Consider the following 12,532-nt stretch of genomic DNA (forward strand, 5'->3'; position numbering starts at 1 on the left):
GTTCCCTGAACCTGACAGAAACACAAACCCCGCGAACGTATCAAGTACTCCCAGGTTTCCAAGTACTCGGCAAAGCATGTATCCATCAAGTCTCAAATTTTGTAATCCAAGTTCCAAACATACTCCATCGCCAAACCAAAAAAGGCTAATCTATCTCTGAATTGAACCTAAAATGAGCTTGGCTATGAATCCAGGCCTCGACATCAGGTTGAATTTGTCCCTTTTTTCTCTCAACATTCAGATTGAGTTCGATTTGAAATTTTTATGGCACAATAGATACATATATCATTAGTGTTGTAAATATTTTTCATATTTTTAAGCGAGCAGATCTTTTTATTTTCTGTAAAAAATGTAATTAGAGAGAATGCCTCCACACAACTCTATACATCTGCATCGATCATTCTCTTCACTCCCTTCGCACTGAATGCGGCACAGAAACCCCATATGTGTGTTTCGACTGCAAAATAACCATAACAAACATCCCACTCAAGGCACAGATGAGGTTACCTAGTTACAGTACAAGCGAGCAGCCTAAAGAGTTGCCATAGACTTGTTCTTCTTTCCATACGATTCGACACCACGGATTCCACTATCAGAGGTAATGCAACAGGGGTTTGTGAGGTTCACACAATGACACGCCCAGGTTAGTTTGAGACGCTGACTACGACCCCCGGACCAACCAGCAAAACAAGTTTAAAAGATGCAACAATACACAGCTAGGAAAACACAGCACCACCCCAAGTCCAGAATCAGCTGACTACCAGTACCAGTGAGATCATCACCAAACAGGGACGCATTTAACATCAACGAGACGAGCACGGGCCGGATCAGTAAGGTCGATGCCGCCCATCCGTTCTCGATCTGCTGCCGCCTCCGCCGGGACCATAGCCTCGCTGGAAGATGAAAAGCATTTGGTTAGAGGATTGCTGCTGTATATATGTTTAAGAAACAACTGGTGGAAACTACAAAAGAACCGGTTTAAAGTCTAAGTTTTCTGTTTTGAAGGAACCTACTTGAGCAGATCAATTTATACATAAACCTACTACGTAACGTGGAACGGATTTTTCTACTTACGTCATAACCCAGGTTGCCGCAGAACATGCCGAAAGGCCGCATTGAGCCGTAAGGTGGTGCATGAAGGTCCACGCCGGGCATGGGGTCAGCGAAACGACCACTGGTATCACCCCTAGGCGGTGCAGCTATGTCTACTGTGACCTGAAATTATGGAAGTTCAGAAATTTTCTGTCCAAATGAAAGCTGGGCCAAGGCAATCATACTTCCCTCCATTAGATGAAAGGGGAGCAATGACAAGGAAGCACCCACAGCCTTACCTTACATCCAAGAATTTCATGGCTTTTGTCAGCTACCTTATCTGCCACACCCTCATCAGAAAAGGTGACAAAACCAAAAGTTCGATGGCCACTTCCTTTAGGATCCTACAAGAGAAACATAGAAATTAAGAAAACAAAAGGGAAACGCCATACAGACACAGATGATGGAAGTCTTAGCCTCACCCTTGGAATAAACACATTTGCGACCCGGCCAAATCCACCAAAGTAATTCCTTAGGTCATCTTTGTTTGCTTCTTGTGGAATCCCGCCAACAAATATCTTTTTGCCCGTTTCTTGAGGGGATCCAGAGTATCCTCCTTTTCAATGTAAGTCAAACAGAAATGGTACTCAATCCACAGATGAAGTTTCTTGTATGTCAAATATGGATTACACTTCATAAGAAAGGACTGCTTCCATAAGCTGATCCACGATGATCGAAGGACTTACTTCCATAAGCTGATCCTGGATGATCATACCGTGTTGGTGGGCCCAAAGCTCCAAACATGGTTGCAGCTGCAATGTATACATCATATGCACCATAGCCAAGGCCATAGTCGCCCCCATCCTGAGATGTCCTGCTTGGAGGGTGTCTGATATCTTCATCCTGATGCTGGGAAATTTTCAGGTGATAAGAAATGCATACTATAAGCAGTACGTGCCATAAGACATGGTTGAATAGAAAATATATCTATATTCAACTCTATTTTGGAATAGGATAAGTACCTTTGGAGTTGCACGGTCAACATGTAGAGTTGTTCCATCCAACTCATGCGACTCTTGCATGATACTGTCTACAGATTCTGTTGAATTATGACCAAGATGAAAATAAGGCAATATAAACACAAACAGAGTGATCACATGAAATTTAGGAATAATCAAGACCAAATACAGATCATGAGGAAGAAAGAACATGGACATATAAGCTCAGGAGAAAGAGCACATTAGCTACTGCGTAAAGAGTGAGCACAAGAAAACATTTCCAAGCTACTCCCTCTGTCTCAAAATATAAGAATGATTTTCATATTACACTAGTATGAAAAACGCTCTTATATTTTAGGACGGAGGGAGTAGCTTTCAACTGTAAATGGATCCAAAAAAGTGGATAAGGTGTCCTTGATTGCATACGATTTCACATTTCCAAATCTATCTTACTATAGAACATACATGCTTGTCTGCCACAAAACCACAACTAAAATGGTGAACAGTAATGTGCATGAACATCATATCTCAGCCAGTGAATTCCAACATACAAATATACAAAATGATTTAATGTTTATTACTGTACAGGGAACATTTTGCTGTAGTACTGCTCATGCCAATTAAGCAACTAAACAATAACATTCTCAATCATTCTACTTCCTCAGATTGATGTTCCCTCGCATGTACAAATAAATTGCATGCCTAAAAGAATGCTGGAAGATCCATAGATAGCAGTAAACATACCTGCGCTCTGAAAAGTGATAAACCCAATTCCACGATGACCTTTTGAACCATGTTCCTACACATGAAAAAGAAAGATGGAATTCATTCGAGTAAAATCATACTACCTCTAGCTGTGGTTTATTTCCATTCTGGCAACAGCACATTACAATGAATGCAACAATGATTTACTATCACCACAGCAAGCACTTACACAACAGGAACTTAATACAGTTTGTATCAACAGGACAATACAGATCAAAATTCTTAGTGTGTGCTCATATACTTTCAATCCTCATCTTCCCTGTCACTGTCCAATACTCCCTCCCTCCGGAATTATTTGTTGCAGAAATGGATAAAAATATATGTATCTAGAACTAAAATACATCTAGATACATCTATTTCTCTGACAAGTATTTCCGGACGGACGGAGTATAATATAAGAAGAATGCCTCTAGAGGGGTTCAGAAAATACTAAAAGTACACACCCACATAAGAGTGAGGGTCTGAGGTAGGCCTTGAAATGCCACTGGCTGAAGATATGTGCTGACATACAAGTACGTACTCATATAACTACATCCAGTGGCACTTCAAGGACTACCTTAGACCTTATGCCAACATATCCATGCTCAAAATTGCATGACAAATCCTCTGAGTACACACATATGCAATAAATTATGACGCTGCAGAACATCCCCTAATTCAGATTTTCTTTCAAGAAATTCATCAGCGGTAAATCAGTTCCAGATTGTCAAACCTTTGGCATGTAAAGATCGATAATTTCTCCAAATGCTTCAAAATGCCTGTTAAGCAAACATTATAGTTCAGACAAGTGATGATAGAGTCACAAAGAAAATGAGGAATGGAAAAACAGACAAGGCTACAGCTCACCTACGGAACATTGACTCATCTGCAGATTGCGGAATGCGACCAACAAATATCCTAGTAGCTGTTTTTGTTCCCGGTGGCTGTGCTTTCAGTTCTTCCTGTGTTAAGATTAAAATGCACTATGATAATTATTCAACTAAAATTTGACACCAATTAATTGTAGAGTCAATGGACAATAGAAAAAGTGAAAATGTGTGTGTATTGTTTACCCTGGGAATTGCTATCTTCACTTCTAGAGGTCGGTTCCCAAGAAAATGTTCACACTCAAGAACATTCTGAAAGAATGATAAAAAATGATTCAGATGTAAATAATTGCAAATTATAAACAATAGATTAGGTAAATGGAAAGGTGTTAACATTTCCTAACATAAGTACGGTGTAACTGAGCTACCTTTCAATGGCTTGAGAAAAAGAGTATAATCAATGAAGTCAAATAGAGAGAATGGGCAGATATTCATTTTACAACCTTGACGTCATCAGCCGATGAGAACGTTACGTAGCCAAACCCACGAGATCGACCGGAAAAGCGATCCTATTTTTCAAGAAGCAAGATATACTGGGGTAAATCGGTACAGCAATCAGAGTATAGATGACCCAATCATGCTGTGAGCTGGTAAACACTGCATGATGGTATAGATTTTTTTTTTTGGCAAGGAATGGTATAGATAGCTGTGGGCTACAGCTTCAGAAACTTAATCACCGTTGAATTGAGAGGATATGTTGGACATGTACGTTGGGAAATTAGATCTTAATTATTCCTTTAAAAGGAAGATAACATAAAACAATTCCAAATCTCAAAGAGCATATCACAAAGAAAATTAGCACATAGTATTCCAAAGCAAACTTGGTCTTAAAAGGAATAAAATGTGCAATATATTACCAAACAGACAAAGTATAAGAGGTAACGGTTTTCCACAAATCTGAAGGGAGGGGTGTATAATTTGTAATGAAAGGGGAAATTAATGAGGATTAGCAGACGGCATTTAACATAAAATGTGAAATTGCTGGAAACCTTCATGACAATACAATCTTCCAGGGGTCCAAACTTGGCCATATGCTTTCGTAATCCTTCGCTGTCCACATCCCAGGGGAGCCCAAAAACCTATGCACATTAAATACACATCGTCGTTACACAGCAAGAGATGCATTTATGCACTACAGAATGTTTTCTTGAGGGAACTTAAGTTGAGAACCTTACCACAAGCTTTGTGGCCATTATTATACTGGTTCAGAGGAAAGCAACACAAACCCTTCAGCTCTCTTCTGGTGACTGCTTCCGGGCCCAGGAACACTCTCAAGCAGTCTTCCCTGTCCCCAATAACACCAAGCTATCATGAGGAGGCAGGTTGACAACTTTTAGTCTTGACGAACATCGTCGAAAAAATACACATTCACATGGATAAGCAAAAATCTGTCCATCTATGCTAAAAGCTGGAAAGCAAATAAAATGGAGGTCCGCCAGTGCTGAAACCTCTCGGGATGGCGAAAAAACAGGTGCTTTTTTCTCGAGATTGAAAAAAAGAATAAACAGGCGCTTCAACACATGGCACATCATCATGCAGCAACTTGCTAGTGCTAGCGTATAGACAAAAGACAGCCTGATTAGTGTCAGTGTCAAGGGGACAAGGGCGGGCCTAAAGAGGGGCCGCCCCCAAATGATTGATTTTTGGAAAACAAGCCGCGATTTGCAGTGCCCCACCAAAGGGGGCCGCGACAAGCTGAGACTGGGGGGCATCCGTCCCAGAAGGAAACACATTTTTGGGACGCGCTGCTCTGGCTCGGAGCAGAGCTAGGGTTCGTCGCCGGCCGACGGAGTAAAGAAATCGATCCAGGCTGGGGACGGGTGGATCTAAGACGAGGCCATTCCGGTGGAGCGCGGGAGAGGGATGGATGACGGGTCGAGAGGGGGGGTACTGTACCTACGAGGCGGCGCGCTTCGGTGGAGGGAGGGGCGTCCGCCGGAGCGGAGATGGCTTCCGCCGGAGGACAGTCGCCGCTGGGTGTGCTGCTGGTCCTTTCTTATTCTCCTTTTTTTTTTCTTTTTAGATAGAGTGGATTATAGATAGAAGACTGTTGCTGGACACTGCGCTTACCATTGTTTTTGCAAAAAAGGGCTTCCGTTTTTTCCTTTATCAAATTTATGGCCTTTGCTTTGAATGCAGCGGCCAAGAGTTGATTTTTTTGTTAATACTGCGCTTATCATATGGAAGAGAGGAGTTGACTGCTAGTTTTGTAACACCTCGGTGAAAAGTAGATATAAAGGGCACGATCCAACCCCTCCCTCAAGCAATAAAATGACATACGAAACGCGGGATCATACACACCAGCGCGGCAAGCAAATGCGCAAGAGGAAAAACTCCTGTTGTCCCGTACCCTCCACACGAGCTCCACGGATCAATCCGCCCAGGGAGGGGTGGGAAGGGAAGACCCCGATATTGCTTCCTAAGAAGCACGGAAGATGATTCGCTAGACCATCGAAGGGGAGAAAAGCAAGACCTGCTATGCAAGTAGTGGGTTTGGGCCAACCCCACATAGGTGGAGATGAAAGTGTGTCTCCTAAACCAAACGACGCCCTTCGCTTCCAAAGCTCCAATGACCATCGCAACTTGGTGTCGTCGTCTCGACATACAGATTGTGCCCCTTATAGATGGTCTTCACCCGCTTTTGAGGCCAACACCTCGACTTCCATCTACCTCTTGTTCATGCAGGATATGCTCCCACGTAGCTAGATGTACTTAGATCCGTAGCCTAGATAACCACGACCAGGGCCTAGGACTGCCATCCTTGCATACCATAACCTTATTGTTTGTGTGTTGAAACCAAGCACAAGGGCATGGAACACGCCAGCCACCCCATATCAGTAACTTAAGAAGTGCCTTTGTGGGCCTTGAGACTCCCGTCGTCCTCCAATAAGGCCTAGTGGGCCTTTGTGGCACCACTCAGAGCCAATTCTGAAACTCGGATCCCTGTCCAGCGACACCTGATGTGCTCATCGCGCTCCCCTGCTTTGCATGATGCGCGCCTTACTCCAAACACCTGCTAGAGCCTCGAGTTGTGCTTGACCACCTTGATCCGCATAAGCCTGACTCCCCCTTCCCAGCCACCACCACCTATCGAAGACCACGAGGCTACAACCAACACTCCTGGAGCCACATCCCTTGCCCAGCTACCGAGAGGACCACCCCATCTACGAAAATGATAATACACGTGACTGAACTATTTTCTCATGGAACTATACAAGTCTTTTTGTAATCTAGTTTTGCCTTGTTCTTTGAGAAACCCGACATGAGCGTCACCTAAATATATACTCGTTTCATTCCAGAATATAATGTGTATCAGTTTTCGTTAACGTCAAACGATTGTACGTTTGACCAACTTATTAGACAAAATATAAAAATAATTTTCATGATGGATCAAATGATATAAATTTGATATTGTGCATACTGATATTTTTTCTAGAAACTTGGTCAAACATGCTCATGTTTGACTTAAAAAACTAATATATCTTCTATTTTGTAACGAAGGGAGCAGAAGAGAAGAGCTGACTATTAATTACAACACCTGCTGAAAAGTAGATATAAAGGGCATGGAGACAACCCCCCTTCCTCCAAGCGACAAAATGATATACGAAACACACGACCATACACGCCAACACATCAAGCAAATGTGGAAGAGGAAAAACTATTATTGCATTGTACCATCCACAAAAAGAGCGATCCACCCAATGATGAGAGGGAAGATCATGACATGCTTCCTAAGGAGCCCAGAAGACAATTCACTAGAGTATCAAAGGGGAGAGAAACCAAAGCCGCTATGCAAGGAGCAGGCTTGGGCCACCCAAACAATTATGGAGGTGAAAGTGTGTCTCTAAAACACAAGGAAATCCTTCGATTACAAAGCTCCAATGACCACTACAACTTGGTGTCATTGTCCCGACATCTAGAATTCTTATTGCGTCCTTTGTAGACCGCCTTCACTAACTTCACCATCTCAAATTCTATATACCGCTTGTTCATGCAATACCCGCTCCAATGTAGCTAGATCTACTTATACATGTAGCCTACCCAAGCACAACCACGACCCAGGACCCCACCATCCAGGGATACCAAAAATTCACTCTCAAAAAGCATGTATGCTGAAGCCGAGCACAAGGGCGGGGAGCACACCGGCCACACCATATCAGTAGCCAAAAGGTGCTACCTGCGACCACTGTCGTCCTCAAGTAAGGCTTAGCGGGCCTTTGAATGACACCACCACAGAGCCACTTATGGAACCCGGATCTCTCCATAGTTACACTTGGTGCGCTCACCACTCCTCCGCCCTGCATGTTGGGTGCCTTACTCCAAACACTTATTAGAACCTCGAGTCGTGCCGGGCCACCTGGCTCAAGACTCATTGGGACCCTCCCTCGCCCAGCTACCCGAGCACACCAACCCATCTAGGAAAATCCACTGCCCTTCCCAGGAGGGGATAAGGCTGGTATCGCATGCCGTTCTTGCACACATGCACACGACAAAGGAAAAGAGGAGGAGTGGTTGTGGAGTCTTGAGTGATGGCCACTAAAGTTCCGCCCTTCTACCTCCCTCAACAACATATGTGTGACGCCCCCGATTCAATCGTACACTAATCATACATGCAAACGTGTACGATCAAGATCAGGGACTCACGGGAAGATATCACAACACAACTCTACAAATAAAAAAGTCATACAAGCATCATATTACAAGCCAGGGGCCTCGAGGGCTCGAATACAAGAGCTCGATCATAGACGAGTCAGCGAAAGCAACAATATCTGAGTACAGACATAAGTTAAACAAGTTTGCCTTAAGAAGGCTAGCACAAACTGGGATACAGATCGAAAGAGGCGCAGGCCTCCTGCCTGGGATCCTCCTAAACTACTCCTGGTCGTCGTCAGCGGGCAGCACGTAGTAGTAGGCACCTCCGGTGTAGTAGGAGTCGTCGTCGAAGGTGGTGTCTGGCTCCTGGGCCCCAACATCTGGTTGCGACAACTAGGTAGAAGGGATAGGGGGAAAAGAGGGAGAAAGCAACCGTGAGTACTCATCCAAAGTACTCGCTAGCAAGGAGCTACACTACATATGTATGCATTGGTATCAACTGGAATACGGCTATTATATGTGGACTGAACTGCAGAAAGCCAGAATAAGAGGGGGATAGCTAGTCTTATCGAAGACTACGCTTCTGGTCACCTCCGTCTTGCAGCAGGTAGAAGAGAGTAGATCGAAGTCCTCCAAGTAGCATCGTATAGCATAATCCTACCCGACAATCCCCTCCTCGTCGCCCTGTTAGAGAGCGATCACCGGGTTGTATCTGGCACTTGGAAGGGTGTGTTTTATCAAGTATCCAGTTCTAGTTGTCATAAGGTCAAGGTACAACTCCAAGTCGTCCTGTTACCGAAGATCACGGCTATTCGAATAGATTAACTTCCCTGCAGGGGTGCACACATAACCCAACACGCTCGATCCCATTTGGCCGGACACACTTTTCTAGGTCATGCCCGGCCGCGGAAGATCAACACGTCGTAGCCCCACCTAGGCACAACAGAGAGGCCAGCACGCCGGTCTAAACCTAAGCGCACAGGGGTCTGGGCCCATCGCCCATAGCACACCTGCACGTTGCGTACGCGGCCGGAGAGCAGACCTAGCAACCTCCATTTCAAAGGAAGTCACGTTACGCGGTCCAACCCGGCGCGCGCCGCTCAGTCGCTGGCGTCACGAAGTGCTTTGGCTGATACCACGACGTCGAGTGCCCATAACTGTCCCCGCGTAGATGGTTAGTGCGTATAGGCCAGTAGCCAGACTCAGATCAAATACCAAGATCTCGTTAAACGTGTTAAGTATCCGCGAACACCGACCAGGGCCAGGCCCACCTCTCACCCAGACGGTCTCAACCCGCCCTGTCGCTCCGCCACAAAGATCCACACAGAGGGCCGTCGGGACAAAGGTCCTTTCAGCCCTCAATCCGTGAATCACTCGCGGGTGCTCCTCGAGCCGACCCGACTTTAGTCACCACATGTATCATGTAATAGTATGTAAGTATATACCCGTGATCACCTCCCGAGTGATCACGGCCCAATAGTATAGCACAGCAGACGGACAAGAATGTAGGGCCACAGATGGAAATACTAGCATCCTATACTAGGCAAGTAGGATTGCAGGTAAGGTATCAACAGAAGTGGCAAGGACAGGCTATGCATCATAATAGGATTAACGGAAAGCAGTAGCATGTTACACTACTCTAATGCAAGCAGTAGGGAGAAGAGTAGGCGATATCTGGTGATCAAAGGGGGGGCTTGCCTGGTTGCTCTGGCAAGAGAGAAGGGTCGTCAACTCCGTAGTCGTACTGGGTAGCAGCGGCGTCGGTCTCGTGTCTAGCGAAAGAAGAGGGGGGAAGAAATAATGAATACAATGCAAACATATGCATAACGATGCATGACAAGACAAGTAACGGTGCTAGGGGTGCCCTAACGCGGTATGAGGTGATACCGGTGAAGGGGGGAAACATCCGGGAAGGTATCCCCGGTGTTTCGCGTTTTCGGGCAGAGGAGCCGGAGGGGGAAAGCTACGAGTTCGATAGGTTAGGGAGGTGTGGCGGACGAACGGGTTGCGTATCCGGAATCATCTCGTCGTTCTGAGCAACTTTCATGTACAAAGTATTTTCATCTGAGTTACGGATTAAAAGATATGATTTTCTAAAGATTTAAATCATTTTCTAATTTTAATTATATATTTAATTCCAACACTATCCAAAACAGTGTGTGACGACGTAGGCATGACATCAGAGTGATGTCAGCAGGTCAACTGGTCGGTTGACCAGTCAAACCAGACAGGTGGGTCCAGTGGGACCCACATGTCATTGTCAAGGGCCTTAACAGAGTTTTAAAACTAACTAAAATGGGTTAATTAGTGGGTGGCCCCAGCAGTCAGTGTCTAATTAGGTTTTAGTTAATTAACTTAATTAATTAGTAGTTTATATATTTGTTTTTATTTGTTTTATGGCATGGGGCCTGCATGTCAGTGGCAGTAGCTGCCACGTCAGCGAAGTTGACTTGGTCAACGTGGCTAGTTGGGGCCCCCAGGCCTACAGGCAGCGACCCAGGGGTGGGGCCCGCCTAGCCACGTCGGCGGACGGTGCCGGAGCGACTCCGGCGACCCAACAGAGGCGGCCCCTCGCCGGAGTTGGCCGGAATCGCGCTACGGGGCACCAAATCGGGCGCGGCCAGGCTCTCTGGAACGGCCTCTTCGCGCTGCGTCCGATGGAGGGGAGCACGACGGCGGGGGTGGCCGGAATGGTCGCCGGCGACGAGCGCGGCGGGCTGCTGTTCGGGCGCGGACGAAGACGGCGACGCAGCGCGCTTCGGGGCGAGCGGGAAGGCTAGGGTGGAGCTGCGCGACGCGCTGAGCTCAAAGGGCTCGGCCCCGTGACCATTTGGTCACCGGAAGGGCGCCGGCGACGCGCGCAGGCGGCGGCGTAGTCGGGAGCTCAAGGAGAGTGGAGCTGGGGCGAGCTAGCGAAGAAATGGAGAGGTTGGGGAGGATCTACGCGGCATGAGGAGCGTAACCGACACGAGCCCGTGACCATTTGGTCACCGGAGACTCATCGGCGACGGGGTCCGCGGCGGAGCGCTCGGGTGCTTCGGCGGCAGCTAGCTAGGGCGTGCGAGGGAGCTAACGAAGATGGGCGGGAGATGGGGAGCTCACCGTGCGGCACGCAAGATGGCCCTTGGGAGTTTAGTAGCCGGAGAGTCGACGGCGCTCGTCGGAGATGCGTCGGGGATCCGAGGAAGAAGACGAGGTTGGGGCAGCGTTCGATGGTGCTTGGCGTCCTGCGTCTTGACGTGGAGGCGTAGTCGAGGGAGGCGGAGCGAGCGGACGCGTCGGAAGGGCTTGGAGGTTGCGGTGGCCGCGAGTACTACGGCGGCGAGGCCATGGCGGCGCTCGGTTGCGGTGGGGAACGAGGGGGCGAGGTGCGGTGGCTCTGGAGGGGAGTGGGAGGCGCAAGAACCGAGGCGAGCGTGGGGTGAGTGGGAGGAGATACCGAGGGGGCGCGGCGTGGCGACCTTATCCCTTCGTCGTCGCCGGCGAGAGGGTGCGGCGGGGACGCGCCCCTGTTCCGACCCGGGTCGGGGGAACAGGGAAGGGAGGCGGCAGGGGGAGGCGGGCCAGTTCGGCCGGATGGGCCAGGTGGGTTAGCTGGGCCAGATGGCCCAGGGGGGTTTGGGGGGTTTTCCTTTCTCTTTCTTTCTTTCTTTTCTTTATTTTTTTTCTTTTCTGTTTTATTTCATTTTAAAGTATTTAGTCTTTTACTAAAAATGTGTTTTCTGCATCATAATTACCTTTGTAATATTTGGCGTCCACCGAACATTTTTGTTTCAATTTTGAAAACTTTTATTGTCGACTTTAATTTTAAGTTTGAATTTGACGCGGTTTCGAATTATCCCGAGATTAGTAACAGTAATCGCAGATGACATGGCATCATTAGGAGAGTTTTACTGTAGCTTGATTACCCGGGCGTTACAATATGACAAGTGCAATCATTCATACTCTAGTTGTGTTGAAAGTTTAAAGATCTGTTCATATGACTAAAGATTGTTCTCTTTGTTTGCAAACTCAAGGTCGTATGGAAGAAAGCACAAAGCCAAATTCAGGCTCGTTCAAGCTTGGGAGTAAATCACTACTACCAGTGAATGTCATGGTAGCACCATTCGAAATTGTCATGTACATCAATCGATCAATTCTAGAGGCATTTCAAACTAAAGTTGCTATTTAAACCGACTTATTTCCTCATCACGTGCGTCCATTGCATCAATCTTCAGAATGTTTGATTGGTAGGATTGGAATTCTTAGGGAAATTTCCAAAGGATTGCTTTGCACTCT

General features: G+C 46.7%; 1 protein-coding gene across 4 annotated transcripts; it reads right to left on the bottom strand.

Annotated features, from left to right (window-relative positions):
- Positions 1-415: 415 nt before the first annotated feature.
- Positions 416-5,707, bottom strand: LOC125546040 (uncharacterized). Of its 4 annotated transcripts, none has more exons than XM_048710155.2 (14): positions 5,558-5,707; positions 4,837-4,946; positions 4,651-4,740; positions 4,105-4,170; positions 3,848-3,913; positions 3,642-3,736; positions 3,508-3,553; positions 2,775-2,829; positions 2,055-2,131; positions 1,779-1,935; positions 1,515-1,648; positions 1,332-1,436; positions 1,075-1,215; positions 416-893 (listed from the first exon to the last, which is right to left on the bottom strand). In XM_048710155.2, exons 2-14 carry the CDS (start codon positions 4,852-4,854, stop codon positions 828-830), a joined length of 1,116 nt encoding a protein of 371 aa, XP_048566112.1. In that variant the 5' UTR covers positions 4,855-4,946; positions 5,558-5,707; the 3' UTR covers positions 416-827. The 4 variants fall into 4 exon arrangements, with proteins under 4 accessions (XP_048566112.1, XP_048566114.1, XP_048566110.1 ...); XM_048710153.2 differs by having other exon boundaries at positions 419-893; positions 1,779-1,941; XM_048710154.2 differs by having other exon boundaries at positions 419-893; positions 1,779-1,941; positions 4,837-4,966; positions 5,558-5,700.
- Positions 5,708-12,532: the final 6,825 nt, after the last annotated feature.

Source organism: Triticum urartu, chromosome 3A (genome assembly GCF_056163025.1).
Source record: "Triticum urartu cultivar PI428250 chromosome 3A, HENAU_Tu73, whole genome shotgun sequence".
Classification (NCBI taxonomy): Eukaryota; Viridiplantae; Streptophyta; class Magnoliopsida; order Poales; family Poaceae; genus Triticum; species Triticum urartu.

Bases quoted from the DNA above. Each gene is read 5' to 3' on its own strand.
- LOC125546040 (XM_048710153.2), bottom strand. The intron at 3,737-3,847 runs GTAAACAATACA...ATCTTAACACAG, and splicing joins TGAAGATAGCAATTCCCAGG to GAAGAACTGAAAGCACAGCC. The intron at 894-1,074 runs GTAAGTAGAAAA...TTCATCTTCCAG, and splicing joins GCGGCAACCTGGGTTATGAC to CGAGGCTATGGTCCCGGCGG.